The sequence below is a fragment of the Drosophila pseudoobscura genome, chromosome 3 (genome assembly GCF_009870125.1).
Source record: "Drosophila pseudoobscura strain MV-25-SWS-2005 chromosome 3, UCI_Dpse_MV25, whole genome shotgun sequence".
Taxonomy (NCBI): Eukaryota; Metazoa; Arthropoda; class Insecta; order Diptera; family Drosophilidae; genus Drosophila; species Drosophila pseudoobscura.
Genome location: NC_046680.1, coordinates 10,618,538 through 10,636,913, shown reverse-complemented (window position 1 = coordinate 10,636,913; position 18,376 = coordinate 10,618,538). Strand labels below are relative to the sequence as shown.

General features: G+C 47.0%; 4 protein-coding genes across 22 annotated transcripts in view; 1 reads left to right on the top strand and 3 right to left on the bottom strand.

The window, feature by feature from the left end:
- Window positions 1-8,422, top strand: part of KCNQ (KCNQ potassium channel) — a 33,611-nt gene extending 25,189 nt beyond the window's left edge. For 3 of the 17 annotated variants that reach the window (XM_033378068.1, XM_033378076.1, XM_033378064.1), the window contains exons 2-19: window positions 17-202; window positions 259-476; window positions 545-720; window positions 787-912; window positions 985-1,095; window positions 1,191-1,378; window positions 1,961-2,005; window positions 3,227-3,420; window positions 5,337-5,792; window positions 6,369-6,439; window positions 6,543-6,627; window positions 6,752-6,794; window positions 6,867-6,963; window positions 7,031-7,381; window positions 7,443-7,546; window positions 7,610-7,725; window positions 7,882-8,096; window positions 8,158-8,422. In XM_033378068.1, coding sequence (XP_033233959.1) covers window positions 66-202; window positions 259-476; window positions 545-720; window positions 787-912; window positions 985-1,095; window positions 1,191-1,378; window positions 1,961-2,005; window positions 3,227-3,420; window positions 5,337-5,792; window positions 6,369-6,439; window positions 6,543-6,627; window positions 6,752-6,794; window positions 6,867-6,963; window positions 7,031-7,381; window positions 7,443-7,546; window positions 7,610-7,725; window positions 7,882-8,096; window positions 8,158-8,244 — 2,820 coding nt within the window. In that variant the 5' untranslated portion in view covers window positions 17-65 and the 3' untranslated portion in view covers window positions 8,245-8,422. Of the gene's footprint in view, window positions 1-16; window positions 203-258; window positions 477-544; window positions 721-786; window positions 913-984; window positions 1,096-1,190; window positions 1,379-1,960; window positions 2,006-3,226; window positions 3,421-4,858; window positions 4,952-5,336; window positions 5,793-6,311; window positions 6,440-6,542; window positions 6,628-6,751; window positions 6,795-6,866; window positions 6,964-7,030; window positions 7,382-7,442; window positions 7,547-7,609; window positions 7,734-7,881; window positions 8,097-8,157 lie in introns of those variants that run through there. The other 14 variants (XM_033378078.1, XM_033378077.1, XM_033378079.1 and 11 more) reach the window with 13 other exon arrangements.
- Window positions 8,155-12,292, bottom strand: LOC6899141 (zinc finger protein 616). The gene is made up of 10 exons (XM_033378063.1): window positions 11,299-12,292; window positions 11,094-11,243; window positions 10,766-11,027; window positions 10,554-10,706; window positions 10,347-10,490; window positions 10,146-10,281; window positions 9,628-10,083; window positions 9,383-9,569; window positions 9,092-9,324; window positions 8,155-9,033 (listed from the first exon to the last, which is right to left on the bottom strand). The coding sequence occupies exons 1-10, from the start codon at window positions 12,104-12,106 to the stop codon at window positions 8,419-8,421; spliced, it is 3,144 nt and encodes a 1,047-aa protein (XP_033233954.1). The 5' UTR covers window positions 12,107-12,292; the 3' UTR covers window positions 8,155-8,418.
- LOC6898405 (odorant receptor 46a-like) lies at window positions 12,225-15,242 on the bottom strand. 2 transcript variants are annotated; one of them, XM_015184195.2, is made up of 4 exons: window positions 14,199-15,242; window positions 14,046-14,134; window positions 13,816-13,990; window positions 12,225-12,496 (listed from the first exon to the last, which is right to left on the bottom strand). In XM_015184195.2, the coding sequence occupies exons 1-4, from the start codon at window positions 15,036-15,038 to the stop codon at window positions 12,443-12,445; spliced, it is 1,158 nt and encodes a 385-aa protein (XP_015039681.2). In that variant the 5' UTR covers window positions 15,039-15,242; the 3' UTR covers window positions 12,225-12,442. The 2 variants fall into 2 exon arrangements, with proteins under 2 accessions (XP_015039681.2, XP_033233984.1); XM_033378093.1 differs by lacking the exons at window positions 13,816-13,990; window positions 14,046-14,134; window positions 14,199-15,242 and adding an exon at window positions 12,555-13,793.
- Window positions 15,243-15,333: 91 nt separating this feature from the next.
- On the bottom strand, window positions 15,334-17,023 carry LOC4804195 (uncharacterized). 2 transcript variants are annotated; one of them, XM_015184194.2, is made up of 3 exons: window positions 16,719-17,023; window positions 16,257-16,654; window positions 15,334-16,199 (listed from the first exon to the last, which is right to left on the bottom strand). In XM_015184194.2, exons 1-3 carry the CDS (start codon window positions 16,841-16,843, stop codon window positions 15,592-15,594), a joined length of 1,131 nt encoding a protein of 376 aa, XP_015039680.2. In that variant the 5' UTR covers window positions 16,844-17,023; the 3' UTR covers window positions 15,334-15,591. The 2 variants fall into 2 exon arrangements, with proteins under 2 accessions (XP_015039680.2, XP_001360796.4); XM_001360759.4 differs by having other exon boundaries at window positions 16,257-16,649; window positions 16,719-17,021.
- Window positions 17,024-18,376: the final 1,353 nt, after the last annotated feature.

The following is an 18,376-nucleotide window of genomic DNA, read 5'->3' as shown; positions in this document are numbered from 1 at the left end:
TTCTCTTCGCTTACAGGAAATGTAGACCGGGTGGGCCAAACTCGGAAAGAAACCTGCAACCGCGAATGTCACTCCTAGGGAAGCCGCTGAACTACAATCGCGGCTCTCGCCGCGATGTTCGTTACCGGCGTCTCCAGAGTCGCCTCTACAACTTCCTGGAGCGTCCGCGCGGCCTGCATGCCATCTTTTACCATGTGATGGTGTAAGTGCTCGGATAGGGGATGCCTAGTGGATGTGGTAGTAACCTTGTCCTTCCAGATTCCTGATGGTGTTCACATGCCTCGCCCTGAGCGTGTTTTCCACCATCAAGGAGTACGAGGACGACGCCGTGTACATTCTCTTTCGGATGGAGATCCTGGTTGTCATCTGGTTTACGATGGAGTTCGGTGCCCGACTATGGTCGTCGGGCTGCCGGTCGCGCTACCAGGGCTGCCTGGGGCGTCTGAAGTTCGTAAAGAGACCATTTTGTATTATAGGTGAGTTGAGCAGGAGAGCGACTAAAAGAAGGACTATCTGAGGACCAAGGTCTCTGTGTGCTTTTCAGATATTGTCACCATTTTAGCCTCAATTGTAGTATTAGGCATGGGCACTTCGGGCCAGGTGTTCGCCACGAGCGCGTTGCGAGGCCTGCGGTTCTTTCAGATACTGCGCATGGTGCGCATGGATCGTCGCGGAGGCACCTGGAAGCTCCTCGGTTCGGTTGTATACGCACACAGACAGGTGGGCCGATCCGCTAACGCCTCCCCTAACGGCACATGTATTTTTACCGATTCGTCTGCTTTGCAGGAGCTGATCACAACCATGTATATAGGATTCTTAGGACTAATCTTTGCATCATTCCTGGTCTACATGTGGGAGAAGGATGTCAACGACAAGTTCAGCAACTTTGCACAGGCCCTCTGGTGGGGTGTGGTAGGTTCAAAGGCCCCCCCTTTCCCTTCCCCCACTGTACCATCACTCATTCCGCCCGACATATCCCCACAGATCACACTGTGCACGGTGGGCTACGGCGACATGGTGCCCATCACCTGGCAGGGCAAGCTGATTGCCTCCTGTTGCGCCCTCCTGGGCATCTCGTTTTTCGCTCTGCCGGCGGTAAGTCCATAATCCATATTGAATGGCATCCTGTTTGCCCGTTTTTGTGGGTCCTGCTTCCTGTGCTGACCCGACCGACCGACTTCCTTCCGCAGGGAATCCTGGGCAGCGGCTTTGCACTGAAGGTGCAGCAGCAGCAGCGACAGAAGCACATGATCCGACGGCGCCAGCCGGCGGCCACACTCATCCAGGCCGTGTGGCGGTGCTATGCGTCCGATGAGCATTCCGTGTCTGTGGCCACGTGGAAGATACACCAGGTGGCTCTGCCCAGTCCGCCGGCTTCGTAAGTATTTTTGCACAAGTCCGCAGATGGACCTTTGTTTGTATTCAGGGATATTTCGCGGATGAGAAGTGGATTGACCTTTGTATAGACACAGATTATTCACACACACACACACCACTCACAAACACACAAACAATAAACACAAAACTGCATTCGTGTGTATAACAATATAGAAAATTGGTTCACGAGCTGCTGAGGTGAAACGTATCGTAGAACAATCAGAGAACCCGCCAATCTGCAGCTCATGAAACCAATTTTTGAAACAGAAATAATCCAAATTGTACAAAAAGCGAAACGCAACCCAATAAACTAGAAACACCCAGCATGGGTAGAACTATTAGAGATATACATATCTATACATATACATATAGCGTATCTGTATCTTGTGTGCTCCCCGATCAACGCCCACTCGACTGCCACCATCTCTCTCTCTCTCCCTCTAACCGCCCAACCCCCCCTCTCTCTCTTTGTCTCTCTGTCTGTTTGCGCCTATCCGCCCGCCAACCGATTAACCACTTAAGTTTTTACGAATATAATTTAATTTCTTTCCATCGATAATATAATTTTTGTAAACATTTTCAGTTCTGAAAACTGGGAGCGATTATTAAAAAACATAAGTGAATATAGGTAAAACCTGATAACCATATCAAAAACCAAACACCACAATTTAAAGCAAAGACTCAGCCAGCAAATTGCCGAATCATCCTGTTACGGGCGGTGGTCCTCCTCGGCCCCTCCCAGCACTCACATTCGTAGTAGACATGGCTCCTCCACATTCAATCGAATCAAATCAAGATAATTCGCAGCTTACTTACCATCTCCCATCAGCACCCATCTCTCTATCTCTGTCTCTCCCTCTCTCTCTCTCTCTCTCTCTCTCTCTCTCTCTGTCTTTCTCTCTCATACATATCTTCCGACTGCTGCTACATTTGAAAGAATTCTATGCTTAATTTTTTGAAATTTTCCCCAAAGACCAAGTCAAATTAATCAATGTGATACGAATTGATTCTCATTCTGTGTGTTCTGCTGCCCCATGCGCCCGCGCGGTCATTCAACCAACAAAAAAACAAAACAAAAAAAACAACAACTCCATAAAAATGCAAATAAATGTGTGTGTAAACTATAATTAACACGTGAGTTCAATGAAGCCAAATGAGCTAAATGCTTTTTATTCGATTCTCTCTCTCTCTGCTCCCCTCTCTGTTTGTGTCCCCCTCTACTCCAAGAAACCCACCCACCCACTCACTCCTACCAGTCCAGCCCAGCCCCTACCCTGAGCACTTCAGCTAAGCCTCGGCTAAGCTGGATCCTAGCCAAGAGAATACGTTTCCGGTACTCCTAGATCAGATCCTTTTTCCGTCAGTCCGCGTGAGGGATCCGTTAAGGAAGATCCGAGCTAATGAGGATACACCACCTGAGGAGTATCATGAATGATTTCGATTTAGATAAGATCTGCTAGTGGATGGGTATCGGGAACGTATCGCAGTCGGCAGCGGGCCGACTTCAGTGCCGCACATCATTTGTAATTGTAAATGCTTGAATTAATACTCAATGTTTTTACCACAGCACGTAGCACCCAAAGCGCAGCACCTACTTTCTCACCTCTCAATGTCTGCACACCCACAAAAACACACACAGCCACACCTACACTTGTACCACACGATCCTATCTCACTCGTATCTTACTACCTGTTTGCGTTTGCCAGATAACCTACCTCTCAGTTTTAAAATACTATGTATATACTCGTGTGTCTCGACTACAGCTTTTTGATATCTGCAACTATCTGAGTTTTGACTAAAACTATCATATTCTCTGTTCTCGAACATCGCCCATCCTGATCCGATACAGACGCGCGTCCTCCAGCTTTAAGCACAACACATCTTTCGTGGCCCGGCTGCCCACAATTAGGCGACACAAGAGCCAGACCATCCAGACCCCGGGTGCCGATGGCAGCGGCCTGTCCAAGCCCCCGGGCTCGTCCCGTGCCTCCACACGTTATACTCGCACCATTCGGGACATCAATGCATCCGTCGAGAACTTGGGTAAGTGGCAGGCCGAACGATTTCCGACTCCTCTCCGTTTATGTTTCCCATTTCGATTCCATTACAAATTTCTGTTTGCACACAACCCACACTTACTCACTCAATCAATCACACACACACACACACACGCCCAGCTTAACAGGATATGGGGATACAGTGCGTTTTGTAGCTATAAGGAACTAATGGATCGATCGCGGATCGATGGCTGAACTAATTTGAAAAGCTCTACCATTTAATATTCGATAAATGTTATTATATTTACAATACATGTCCTAAGTACACAAAACCGCTGTTCCAGCTCGCTCAAGGCCATAAAACGCTCTGTACAGTCCGTGCATGTTGTTCTTTCCCACTCTACTTTTGCAGGGCAAACAATATCAAAAAGAAGGATTTCTTTTGCTATTTACGCTGCCCCCAGCACCCCTAAAGACAAGGAACACCCCCCTCACCCCAACCAACCAGTATAAGTAGCCAATAAATGTGGGAGAATTCAGTTTATAGATATGTCTTTGGTTACTTGAACTGAAAGATGGAATGCACTTAACTCGTTTCGATGGACATACATATTTACTCTATAATTTGTTGGTTTTTTGTTATCGTCATGCATGCAATGCTCTGCCATCAATTTCAATTCAAGAAGTGCCCAATCAATTAGCCCTGAATCAAACAATAAACAATAAATAGTAGTTCCAGCCAGACTGTATGCAATATTGACATTGATTTGCCGATTCCATTCCAGAAGCGTGTTCATGAGTAAATATGTTAGTTATGAATTAATTGTCTTTACAAATAACCTAATTATCTGAAAACTTATTCGAGCTATCTTTAGTTTTCGATCATCTGTTGGCCCCAACTGCCAACTGGGATTTAATCTATGTGACCAACAGAATTATCTTGTCAGAAGATAATATTGCCCCACAAATATCAATCAATAGCTTTCTGCAACATCTGTATTCCTTTAGGAGTATGAAAGAAGATAAGCAAAGCAAAGGAAACCAAAGTTACAGCTAGACCAAGTGCAAAGTCATGACCTCATAAACCAGAATCAAATCAAGTCAAACGTAACTCCTAAGTTGACCAACAAACAATTGATAGAAAAAAAAAACACAGAATGATAAAAAAAGAAAAAGAAAACTGCATCCACTCAAAAAAGAAGAGGGAAGAAGTAGTTCCACTGCTATAGAAGGTAGAGCCGATTTTTCCCCAGTTGTAACTACAATTATGATTTATGTATATTTCGTAGCCAAGGCCCCACCCCATAGAGCGTGTCCGTACCGTGTCTTTTGAACCCAAGTTTTACTGACACATACTATACTCGTACTCGTAGTCCACCTTCAGTTATAGTTACAATTACAGCCTCCTCCGAGATATATTGTGTACATACCCGCATACCTAGTGTGCAGAATGAAAGTTTAACCTTTGATTTGAAATTTTGCAGAGGTAGTACAGAATGGCAAATCCATGAATCCAAGTTTCAGCGAAGATTCTGTGGCTGAGACCACTTGCTTAAAAAATATTAAAAATTCAGACGGTAAGTCTACAAGGTCCTCTCCCCCAGGTCCTACAATACGAATGTCAAGAGAAAAAAAAAAACAAAAAAAAAACTCAAAACTTAAACAAACAAACTTTTTTTGTATCACATTTTATTATATTGAGTGTTGTGGTTGTGTCAATGTTGTGACTTGCATCCCAGAGATAAGACTGATTGAAATTTTAATTGATGTTGTTTGTTGGTTACATAACATTCCCGACACCCGACACCCGACACACGACACACGACACCCGACACCCCCATCACCAGACGCCCGACTCCACGAATCCACGACTCTCCGACTAACTGTGGCTCCACTAACCCTGGGACAGAGGGATCGCCATCGACATCGACAGCAACTAATTCCGCTCTCTAACTCACTTAGCCCAGCCCAGTGGCCAGCTGGCCAACTGCAAGCTCAGCTCCAGTGCTGGCGCTCTGGCCCAGTTCTCCCACCAGGCGTCATCGGTCGAGGAGGGTCCGGGCCAGGACAAAAGCGAGTCTGCCTCTAGAAATCTAACCATTCCCGTGGTGCTGTTTGGCTTTCTGCATGGCAGCTTATTCGGCTCATCGCTTTCGCTGCGCAATACCCGGGTGGCCCCCACAAACCCTGCGGACCTGGAGGCCGGCCAAGAGGACCCCAATACGGATAACTTTGAGAGGAACAGCACGATGACGCTGCCAGTGCCCACCCAGCGCCGCAGTGCCAGTCCGAGTCCGAGCTCGGGAAGTGGACGGACGGGTCGATTCTTTGCAGCCGCATCGCAGTTCCTGGAGACAGGATTCTCGCACAGATCGGCTGCTGCTGATGGTGGGCCGAACGGGTCCTTCGGTGTGGCAAGTGCGTGCGAAGCATCTCTCTCCCGCTCTGGGAGGATCTCCTACCCTCTGCTATGCTGCGATGCTAGGGATGCATGCCGTCCACCTGTGTAGAGTGCCCCGCTTTGATTTGTAGCCTTAGTTAGTCCCAGTCCAGCCGCACTCCATGCTCCCCCCACACACATCCCATCTGCCACTAGACATAGGACACAGGACACAAAACACCACAACGCTTGCTTCAGAACTGGGCTGGAGAATATTCCAGCCATCTACAGGCATCTCCGACTAACTCCTACTAACTAAGCTCTCGCTCTCTCTCTCTATCTATCTCTCTATCTCTTGTTGACATTAATCATATAATACTATATATATAATTATCAATATCGTATCCGTATTTACTAATTGCTCCATATATGTGTGTAACGGTACTTTTTGTATGTGTTGTTGTATATTTGGGTTGACGTTGACTTGCTTAAATGTATCCAAAACCAAAAAAAAAAAAAACCAATAACCAAACCAAACCAAAACCAACCAAGCGAAGCTAGCAACCAAAACCTAACGCACAAGTCAATCTCTCTGATTCACAAATTGCCCGCAGATGAGGAAGATGAGCCGCGCTGCACGCAGCTAACCAATAGACACAAGACGGCCATTCGGTTCATTCGCAAGGTGAGTACGTGGTTGGACACGGACACGGACACGGACACGGGGCACCACTCACCACTGGAAGGGATCGAGTCGGATATGCAACTGAGAGAGATTTTTATTCCAGCTCAAGTACTTTGTGGCACGGCGCAAGTTCAAGGAGGCCTTGAAGCCGTACGATGTCAAGGATGTCATGGAGCAGTACGCAGCTGGTGAGCACCAAAGCCCTCCCCTGTTCTGCTCCCCTAAATAGTATCCTTCAGGCTATGAGCTATAACTCTAAGACTAGCCATTGTACTAGCTTCAAAACTTTATACCTCTCTTTGCTCCTTCTAGGCCACGTGGACCTGTTGGGTCGCGTTAAGATGCTTCATTTGCGGTGAGTCTGCCAAATAAACGTGGAATGAACATCCATTTCCCTACCATTTACTGACTCACGTTCATTCCACAGTTTGGATCAAATCCTGGGCAAACAAGGCTCCAAGGCCAAGGACGTCTATGCATCTAAAATAAGTTTAGCCTCCCGTGTGGTTAAAGTCGAGCGACAGGTGAGGTGGCCCCACAATGGTTGACCAGCCCAACAGAGCTTGACTGTAATTATTGTTGCTTGGATAGGTCGCTGACATAGAAGAGAAACTGGACGTGCTGATCAAAGCCTACATGGAGGATCGTGATAGATTCTTGGCCCTACCCCTCCCAGCAAAGCCCAGCAAAATACATTCCATTAGCCCTAGCCACAATCCCCTGCACCACACTCACAACCTGTCGATGATCGATGTTTGGAAGCGCACCGCGGCACTGAGTGTGCATCCAGAGCACACACCGACCGCCACTTCGGCCACATCCACGGATGGTACAGAGCTGAGGGCGCTCACCTCCACGCAGACAATCACAACGACAACCGATGTGATCGCCACGCAAACCCCGATGCCGCCTCACACGCAGCATACATCGACCAATACCAAGGTAGAACTGAGACTGAGTCCCTCCAAACGATCTCATAATTGTATATTTATATCCTTTGTAGTCTTCCGTGCTTAACTCATATCAGTTGGGGTCTGAGAAGCAGCAGCACAATGATGTTTTTATGACTGAATTAGATAATAGGACCAAGAAACGTGTTACGTTAAGGTTGGTTCCGCCATTCCCATAAGCAAATACTTATACGAATAAGAACTATCACATGTATTGCAGCCTGCATAGATCCACATCGGAGCCATATAGCAAGCAGGAACAGCGCATTAGTATACCAGACGAGGGAGCACAATCCCTGGAGTGCGCTGCAAAGGCAACGCCGCCAGATAGTTCAAGTAATTAAATCAAATTCAGTCGAAATATATATGTAGACTTAGTGCCTGCCTTTGAAAATGTTCCAAAAATTCTTACTGCTTTAAATGCACTGCGGAACCGAATTAGAAGTTGAGGTTCTGAATATTTAAGTACGTATATCTCCCCACATCATACAGTTATCCTTATCGACGAGTATGAGGACTTCGAAGAAGAAGATCTGAACTGTGAGGGCGAAATGGAGCATTTCCCATCGTGGGAGATCGACAGCGACATTGGGGTCGACGTGGATGTGGATGCTGACGGTGACGGTGACTGTGATGAGTCCACTGAGGACACGGCCCTGCTGCACTGTGCCACGCGCACCGCCATTGTTATTACACCAATTAGCCCAGTAAGTCACATTCAATTACTGTCGTCCATTTGTGAATGAAACTCTTCGATTTGATATATAGGTAAGCTCCGCACACAATCTTCAACAGTTAAATGACCAAACTACAACGCTTAATAAATCAAATTTGCTTCCGCCAGACTCTGGCTAGTTAATTGCATTGGAATTAGTCTAAATGTACGTGTAGCTATTACATTATCATTAGAATTGTATTATGTACTATGGAATACATATTTATGTCATTTTCTGACATCTCTGTGTTCAAATTATGGATAGCAAATGAACGGAAATCAAATTAAATATATCTGCTTTAGCAAAGAAATGGCTAATCATCCGAACGGAGTTTTCTTCCATGTTTTCTGTTTGAGCCACGGTTCGGCTTTGGTTCCCCCTCTGCCTCATCCTCGGCAAATTCCAGCGCACATTCTTCATCCTCCTGCTCCATATCCTCCTCTTCCTCATGCTCTACTTCCTCATGCTCTACTTCCTCCTCCTCCTCTGTAACGTTATAATCAACGTCTTTCATCGTGTCCATGTCAACAGCAGAATCGTCTATGAACTCAACTTTTTTATCTTTCAAAATACCAAAGCAACGTTTCTTCGCTGCCGGCGGCCTGGCGATGGCATACGCCTCCTCCTCGAGCACATCGTCGGCTACTAAAGTGGAGTTGTGCACCTTGCGCAAATGCACGTTCAGCTGGGAACTGGTGGTAAACGAACGGCCGCAGCCGTCGTCAATGTAGTTACGGCACACATGCTTGGAGGCGTGCACACGTTGTATGTGGTTGGTCAGTCCTTGGCGTCGACCAAAGTGCTTGTCGCACATCTTGCAGTCGAAGGCGAATCGCTTAAAGTGCTGGCCCAGGGTATGAACAGACAGTGACTTTTTGTTCCTGGTGGTGAAGCTGCACTGCTCGCAACTGTACGACTGGGAATGGAGCTACAGGGGGATACCATACATCGGTTGGAGATCGAATTAGTAATGCTACAGTACATACCCTCTTGTGAGCCTCCATCTCGCTCTTGTGGTAGAAGCCTTTCTCGCACACACTGCAGGTGTAGCGCTTTTTGTTTGAGTGCACCACATTCACGTGGGTGTCGTAGTTACGCCTGTTCTTGACAATCTTGAAGCACTGCGGACACTCGATGGGCTCGTGCCAGTAAGCATAGTGTTTATCCAGGGCATCCTTGCTCTTGTACGAGGCGTTGCACAGTGAACAGACCACATTGTCTGAGAAGAAGCGTCGTTAAGATAGTCGGGAATTAGATTAGGCGTATTGTGCGCTCACCATTATTGTGGCTCCGGGCGACATGGACGGATAAGGACATTTTCGATCGGCATAGCTTAAGACAGAATTGGCATTGCCATTCCTGCAGCGGCTTGGCCGATTTCTCCTGCCGCTCTTTAGACTCATCGTGAGTGCGTCGCTTGTGCGTGTAGAGTGAGTTCCAGTTCGCATATGCCGCCGAGCAGTCCTGAAAGGAAGATTCATTCAAGCCACAGTTTTTACGGTTGTCTGGCGTGCCATGTCACCTTCTGGTCGCACATGAAGAAGGTGCAAATGTCCAGCTTCCGATGAGCAACATCTACACGCAGTTGTTGATAGTTGCGCCAATGGTGACGATACAATTTCATGTCGGTAAAATCCTTTCCGCAAGGCTGACACGAAAAAACGCCATTGTCGTGAACACCAGTCTCGCGATGGGACTGTAAGTCTGACTTCTGCTTAAAGTACGTGGTGCAGTATTCACAGACATAGGCATCGCGAAGCAGTTCCACGTACCTCTCCGCCCCAAAGCAGGCAGAGCCCTCGCTCCCACAGTGAGCGTCCATTTTCTCCTGATTCTCGCTCAGTTGGCCACAATTCCCGCAGACATGAACGGAACGTTCGATAATCAAATGGGACTTCATGTGGACGTTGTACGTGGCCTCAGAGGCAAACTCGCGGGAGCAGAGTTCACAGCTGATGACGTTGCCATGCATTGATCTCTGAAAAGTTTAACCTGATAAGTTCACCTATATTACTAGAATATTTCGATGCAAATTCTTACTGTGTGGCTGTTCAGTTTGCCACGCGTCTCGAAGGTAGCCAGGCATTCGCCGCAGGTGTAGGTGGCGTTGCCCACAGTCGCGTGCGACGTGTTGTGCTCTATGAAGACAGCGGGATCCCGGAACGTGCGATCGCAACTGAAAGCGGGGGAGAAGTCAGTATGTGGAAATGGTGCAGTAGAGCCTGAGAGAACGTTACTAACAGATCACAGAAGAGAGTGCCCTCTGGCTCGTGGGAATAATGCAAATGCTGGAAGAGCTCGTCGATGTTGGTGTTCTCATAGCCACAGACAAAGCAAGCGCGCGGTCGGTGCTTCTCCAAATGGAATTGATTGTGAAAATTGAAGCTGCATGGAAAAGGAAGAGGACATATCATGACAAGAGCAACTTCATTAGAAATCAGAGCATACCGCTTCCAGGAGGGAAACTCCAGGGCGCACATTTCGCAAAACAAGCGAACGCCCCGTTTTTTCTTGATGATATGCGCACACGAATGTTTATTGTATTGTAAAATATTTGAGAAAGTCATCTTGCATTCCGGACAGCTGCCGTAAATGGCAATACTAAAAGAGGGAGGGTTCCATAATATATCACAGCGACCTCATAAAACAGACTTTCTTACTCAGCCACAGGCGCATGTAGAACAACCAAATGCATGGCCAGAAGTTTGCGTCCTTTTAGCTCCAAGCTGCAGCCCTCGATTGGGCACCGAAAGACATCCGACCGGGACTTGTGCACCCTCAGCATGTGCTCCAGCAGGTTCTCGTAGCTAGTGGACTTTAATGTGCAATGTTGGCAGACAGTATTCCAGTTGAACTTTAGCTTCTCAAAGCTGGTCCTCACCACCGTGGCTAAGTACTCGTATAAGTCGTCAATGTCATCCTCTGTAATGACATAAAACACCACAGTGAATGGCGGTTAACCCATTCGCAGATTTCAATTCCACGTACTTTCTTTGATCTCGACAAAGTTAAAGAGGACTATATTGCTGGCCTCGCTCTCCTCGTTGTCTGCCTCGCTCTGGCTCTCCGTTTTCTGCCTTTTTAGTCTGGATGGACGGATGTCTGGCTTGGTATTTACCTCCTCTTCAATTGAAATATCTAAAAACCGAAGTTCTTTTAGGACAAAATTCATAAGCCAATAGTTTCTACGCACCTTCATGCTCGTATATGATATTCATCCCATCTAGATCTTCTTCTTCAGTCACCTCAGCTTCAGCCTCAGCCTCCGCTTCCTTCTCTGGCACTGCAATTGTTGTTTGGGAAGAGTCGGGAAGAACTGTTTCTGACTCATCTACCACGCCCGGCTCGTCCTCGTTTAGAATATTGAGAATGAGGGCACTAATCTGCTCCTGGTCTGCCTCCTTCGGAGCATGCTTAGTCTTGGATGGTGCCTTGACTTTATCAACTTCGTCTGCTACAGAGGCCGCAGATGGCAGTGGCACGGATACATTTTTAATTATACGACGGCTGGGTTTCGGGTCCGGCTGTATCACCGGCACAGGCTTTTCCACTTTAGTCTGGGGCTCCGGCAGTACGGCCTTCTTAGCCGTAGGCTTGACAGGCTGTGCAGTATTTGGAGGCGTGTGGGATGCACTCGTTGCAGCGCTTGGAGCCGTCTTGGAAGCACTCCTTGCAGCATTTGGAGGCGTCTTGGGTGCGCTCTTTGGGGCAGGTGCATCCTCGACAGCGCTCTTTCGTCTGGCAATCGCAGCATCCTGTTCTTTCTGTAGCTCGTCAATGTCAAACAATCGGATCAGAACATTCACGCACTCATCGCAAAGGAGCTGTTGCTGATTAGCGTTGGGTGTCACATCTAAGCTGAAGTGCTTCGCCAGCAGCTCTTGGAGTCCCAGTTCCAGGCCAAATTCATCAAATATCTCCTGGTACTTCAATTTGGCCCCGAATGCGCTGCAATGCAGGCAGCTAGGACCGCTGCGGCTTGTTTTTGGGTTTTCCGACATCTTAACTTTGTCCGTCAGCAAGAACGCCAGCTAACTGACCGATACGATACGATTGATGCGATAATCACAGACGCACAACTTGTTAACATGGACAGTCCTTACATTTTTAAACACCCACTTTGCCCGAGAATACAATTTTCTGCGCGTAATTTACTGCATTTCTTTATTTAATTTAATTGCGTGCTTTGCTAAATCGATAAGCGATAAAAATACTTTTCTAGTTTTTTTTGCCAGCTACTAGTGTGACCATATTGCTGCAGGGAGGATTGAAATCTTGATGGTTGCCCGGTAATATTTGAATTTATTTTTAGGTAATCCATTGATAACAATCAGATTCTAACTGTTAACGCGCTTCAGCAGGGCAAAGTAGCTGTAGGAACAGTTCACAATCTGGAAATAAAGAAAATCCATTAGTTATATTCAGAATGGTGGGTTGATGTTTCCCTACAGATCCAAAAGCCTCCAGACTAAAAGTGAAAGTGGGATTAATAGTGCGCAAGCAAAGCGGCGAGTCTAAGCGCTGCATCATAAGCAAAATCATTTGGCGATTTTCCTTGTTCCAGCTGGTCCATTGAGACTTATAGATGCTGTGGCACAGGCGCGAGCTGTGGATTGTCACCTCGTTGGAGGCGTAGCAGATGATGAAGATCTGCCAGAGCATAACCAGCTGGTAGATGCAAGTCTTGGTCATATAGATTGCTTCTCCATTGGCAATCGAAATGGTCGACATGTCGAACAGATTGGAAACCAACACCAGAATCGAGCACATTAGCTGCACACTGCCTGGCACTTTGATAAACACCTCCACCAGATCCTTGAGCTGCACAATCCTGTTGTAGTGGGCACTACACTCGCGCAGCTCCCTGGCAATGCGCTGGTTATCCTGCGGTGTCTCAGCCGGCCCCAACTGCTCCAGGCGCAGGGCGAACATCTGCACCTGTACCCGTAGATAGGTGAGCACACTGTAGGCCACCGATTCGAAGGCAATGTTCAGGCAGCACGTGGACATCAGAGAGACAGCGTGGGTCAGGAACAGGACCCAGTAGCACATTCGTCCCTCAATGCTGCAGAGCTCGTACATGGTCAGCGGCAGCTCCGAGTTACCCGCAAAGAACGGCACAAGGAGAATAAGGGTGGCTGTCACTAAGCACGAAATGCCGTACAGGTTCCGCAAGTTCACCACCGACACCCTTCCGGCTTCCATTAGTTTCTCCTCTTGCTCACTTTTGGTCGAAAAACTCGAGGATTTTATCATTGTGACGAGGCCCGCCAGCTTCCGACTCTTCAGCTTCAGGTGCATCAGTTTGGTCATGCAGGATATCTCGGTGGCGAACATGTAGAACACCTTGAGTATCTCCCGCAGATGGGCAATGCTGCCGGCCAGCTCCATGGCGAACAGCAGCAGCATTCCACTGAGAATAGCAAAGATCGAACAGAATCGGAGCTGGTGCCAGCGGCGCTGCTGCCCTGTGGCCCCATCTGGAAGTTTCCAGATGCCCAAAATTTGAAAGTACCACACCTGGTATTTGTAGAAGTGCCCTGTGACTTTCAGATGCTGCTGATTCATGCTGACTGGCAATTCCCGACTGACTTAACCTACGTGTCCTGCGTTGCGGGCCTTTTATAGCCCCAAGTTGTTGCAACGACGCAAATGAGGATAATTATGGAAATCCGCTAATCGTACAGTGAAAAAAAAGGGAAGAACGTACCGAGCTGAAGAGCGCCAGGTCGAAGGCACGACTGGGGCTTATGGTCCTTATCCTCAGCTCGTAGTGGAGACGTTGCATGAAGAGCAATGCATTCCGGCGATCGGAGCGACTCCAGTCCACCCAATTGGTATTGTAGAGCCGATGGGGCAGCTCGGCACTGCAGTGGGTGACCTCGCTACAGGGTACTCAAAGGGTACTTCAATCACTCAATCAGTCAATCAATCACTCACCCCGCAAAATAGCACAGCATGAAGATCTGCATCAGCATGCAGGCCTGGTAGGTTACGAACTTGAACAAGGCCAGCTTCTCATCGGACAACTAAATATGTGATGAGATAAATATGGTAAAAATGCATTTCCATTATCAGTTCTGCTGCACTCACCAAGGCTATGGCATAGAAGTTGGCTGTCAGCACCAGTACCGAGCAGAAGATCTGCATCGATATCGGTGTGCAGAGCCGACGCTCTATAGTCTCGGCCAAATCCACGATCGCAATGTGGAAGCGGATGCATTGCTTCAGTTGCACATCAATGCTCATCTTAGTGTTTCCGTTGTCGTTGTCCTTACCTTGGCCGATCTTCTGCAGGCGCAGTGCCAGAATGTCCAATTGGCAATTCACGAATATGAAAAGCGAGCAGCACAAGGAGTCGAAGCCAATGTTCGTGAGGCACGAGGTCGAGAGCGCCAGGCACTGGTAGCAGTACAACAGCCAGTATCCGGCCGAGCCCGGATTGTCATCGAATGGGTTGTAGGTGCCCAGTGGCAGATGCGACCAGTCGAGCACGAACTGTGGGATCAGTATCATTGCGAGGGCCGCAAATGACAGCGCCGCGTAGTAGTCTCGCGTTTTGCGGGTCGTCTCGCAGGCTGCCGCAAATATGGCCCGCTCCTCAGGTCCCTCCGGACGGAAGTCCTCATCGTCCAGGCGGTCGAACAGCTGCTGGAGCGCCACATTATTCATCTTGACGGATATCAGCTTGGTGGTATGTCCGGCGCTCGTGGCCAGCACAAAGATGGCCCTGACTATCTCGAACATGTTGTTCAGGTTGGACACTACGTGCAGCACCAGCAGAAGATCGAACAGGAGCACCCAGAAGCCCATGACGTGCCAGTAGTTGATCTCATGGAGAATTCTTTTCCAGCGCTGTTCTTGTGGCATCAGCGAGTAAATGTTGAAAATAAACGTCTGCCCCGTGTAGAAGATTTCCGCCCTCTTAGACATGCTCCTAAACGATTCTTTGACAATTTATTGGCATTCAGGAACTCTGAGCGCTTTTATGGCCACTCAAGCAGCGTTTAAAATGTCGTTAGGCCGACTAATTGTTTCCCAATACGATTCCCTAAGAAATAATTAATCGGTAACTTTATAGCGATTTGATTTCTCCCGCATGGCGGCTGCAACATGGTGATTAATTGATAATAATGATAATATTAACGTAGCTTAAGAAGAAAAATTCTGGATAATAGTCAATCCGCCCTGCAGGATAGACCCAATCATTGTAACCCAATTACATACATAAAATTTAATAAAGAAGTGATTCCTTCGGTTTATTTCTATTTCCCACGTCCTGCCCATGTCTTGACTCTTAATAGAAATATTATATGTTGATTCATTTGTAAACTGTACCACAATTTTCGTGCAGTGATTGCTGTTTTGAAACTTACACTATTTCCAGGCATTAAATACAAAATATTAAATTATTCAGGTGACGATTATTGCGTAGGATAATTTCGTAAGGCCCGCCCAAATACCCAGGCTAATGAAATATTTATGATTAGAGGGGAAATTGCTTCGGATCACAGCAGAAGGTGAAGCCATCGTGGGGCGTATTTGGCAGGCTCAAAGGGCAGCTGACGGGGCTGCAAATATTCAGGACCTGCGGCCTCTCTCGCTGGAACGTACAGTTGTAGGTGAGGAAAACGTAGAGCCCTCTGCCACCGACTTCTCGCACAACCTTGTAGGTCCACTCGGGGACTGGTATCTTCGAGCCAGCAAGGTAGGCCTGTTGGAACACTCCCCTCGTGTCTGCCAGCATGAGTATTCCGATGCCACCAGTCTTGACCCGGAACGGTGTCGATTGGGGGATTATGCTGCGCACCCAACGCTCGATCTTCTCCCAGTTCCCATCGTTGATTGACTTGAACTGGGGCACAACGTTCAGGTATCGGAAAGTGCTGCTCACCTGATCCACAAAGAGGAAGTCCGCCGACGCTACCAGATGCCCACGATTGATCACTAGGGACCGAGCACTGGTCAAGTAGGTCTGCCCGTCCCCGTAGATGTAGTTAAAGGCGTGGTAGATGTTGGATTTTAAGTAGGCAGTCGCCTCTCTGGGGCTGAACAACTCATCGGCCACAAACTCTACCCACGGTCGTCTGGGAACTATCAAGGACTCAATGGGCAATTGGGGGAGAGTAGTAGGAGGCGGGGAACACTTACAGAAGGACTTGTAGTATACATCGCTCTGCGAGTACAAGACCCGTGCGTTGCTGGCATCAAAGCACGTCCGATAGAGCTCCAGCTGTTGTCCCTCGATCGTATATCCCACAGCATACATGGTCCCAGAACACTCGTTGTCCCTGATACGCGTGACTGTTGGCCTCATCGGTTCGTTGCATAACATGGGCATAGCGACACTGAACTGTCCATTGTCCTGGCACTGAGTCTCCACCCAGTCCGTGACAGTGCAGAACATGCAAAGAGTCACTCCGGCAGGAACTATTTCCGTTCGCTGCAATCGAAAGGCTCCACTGGCGTCGCGATAGGTGAATATCCGATTCGTTCCCTCCACCATATACTGCGCAATCCGACAATCACTCCGAACCCCGCGACCTGCGCTGGAAAAGGCACAACTTTGGAGCACATTATCATGAATACACTAGTAGACTACTAGACACTTGCCCATGGCGCAGAGCAGAAGGAGCAGGAGTATCTGGGAGCCATCCATCTGATGGGATGCTGATTCTGATGACTATTAAATTTTGAAAATTATACTCTAAACTGATATATGTATGAACTACTGCCATCGCAGTACATTTTTGGGGGATCCCCGAAAAATATATAAGTTGTAAATCGATAGACGGATCCGATACTAGTTCCGACCCATTGACTCATTGATGAGAACCAAACAGGTGATAGTTATGCAACGAATCGATAATAGAATCTAAATCTATTGTGTGTATAGAAATTTGCAACGAATTTAGAATCAATCCAAGCTCACTTAGATCCCCATATCCCAGGCACTTACTTTCCCATCCATTCATTATTAGAGATCGTGTGTTTTTTTGACAGTCCACTTGTGGATAACACTTTATTGCTTCTATCACATACAAAAGTTGTTGTTTGGTTGCTAGTTGAACTCTGCTTCGAAACAATTGCTCAATTCTTGTATTCGTGGTACCACTAACCATACAGTATACTGTATGGTTAGTGGTGGTACTGTACTTGATGATGATATTATATATGTAATTATTAAATTTAGGTTGCTTTTTTTGTGTTTTTTTCTTTCTACTTCAAATGGTGCACATACATAGATATATGCGTGTAGGTGGCAGGCGGGCATGTGCCGTGGCAATGAACTAAAGTAGAACAAATATAGCGAATCGAAATGCCATCGCTTGGGGGGTGTACTGTACTCGTAAATGTGCATAATCGTAGACAAGGAACACCCCCCTACCCCCAACCAACCAGTATAAGTAGCCAATAAATGTGGGAGAATTCAGTTTATAGATATGTCTTTGGTTACTTGAACTGAAAGATGGAATGCACTTAACTCGTTTCGATGGACATACATATTTACTCTATAATTTGTTGGTTTTTTGTTATCGTCATGCATGCAATGCTCTGCCATCAATTTCAATTCAAGAAGTGCCCAATCAATTAGCCCTGAATCAAACAATAAACAATAAATAGTAGTTCCAGCCAGACTGTATGCAATATTGACATTGATTTGCCGATTCCATTCCAGAAGCGTGTTCATGAGTAAATATGTTAGTTATGAATTAATTGTCTTTACAAATAACCTAATTATCTGAAAACTTATTCGAGCTATCTTTAGTTTTCGATCATCTGTTGGCCCCAACTGCCAACTGGGATTTAATCTATGTGACCAACAGAATTATCTTGTCAGAAGATAATATTGCCCCACAAATATCAATCAATAGCTTTCTGCAACATCTGTATTCCTTTAGGAGTATGAAAGAAGATAAGCAAAGCAAAGGAAACCAAAGTTACAGCTAGACCAAGTGCAAAGTCATGACCTCATAAACCAGAATCAAATCAAGTCAAACGTAACTCCTAAGTTGACCAACAAACAATTGATAGAAAAAAAAAACACAGAATGATAAAAAAAGAAAAAGAAAACTGCATCCACTCAAAAAAGAAGAGGGAAGAAGTAGTTCCACTGCTATAGAAGGTAGAGCCGATTTTTCCCCAGTTGTAACTACAATTATGATTTATGTATATTTCGTAGCCAAGGCCCCACCCCATAGAGCGTGTCCGTACCGTGTCTTTTGAACCCAAGTTTTACTGACACATACTATACTCGTACTCGTAGTCCA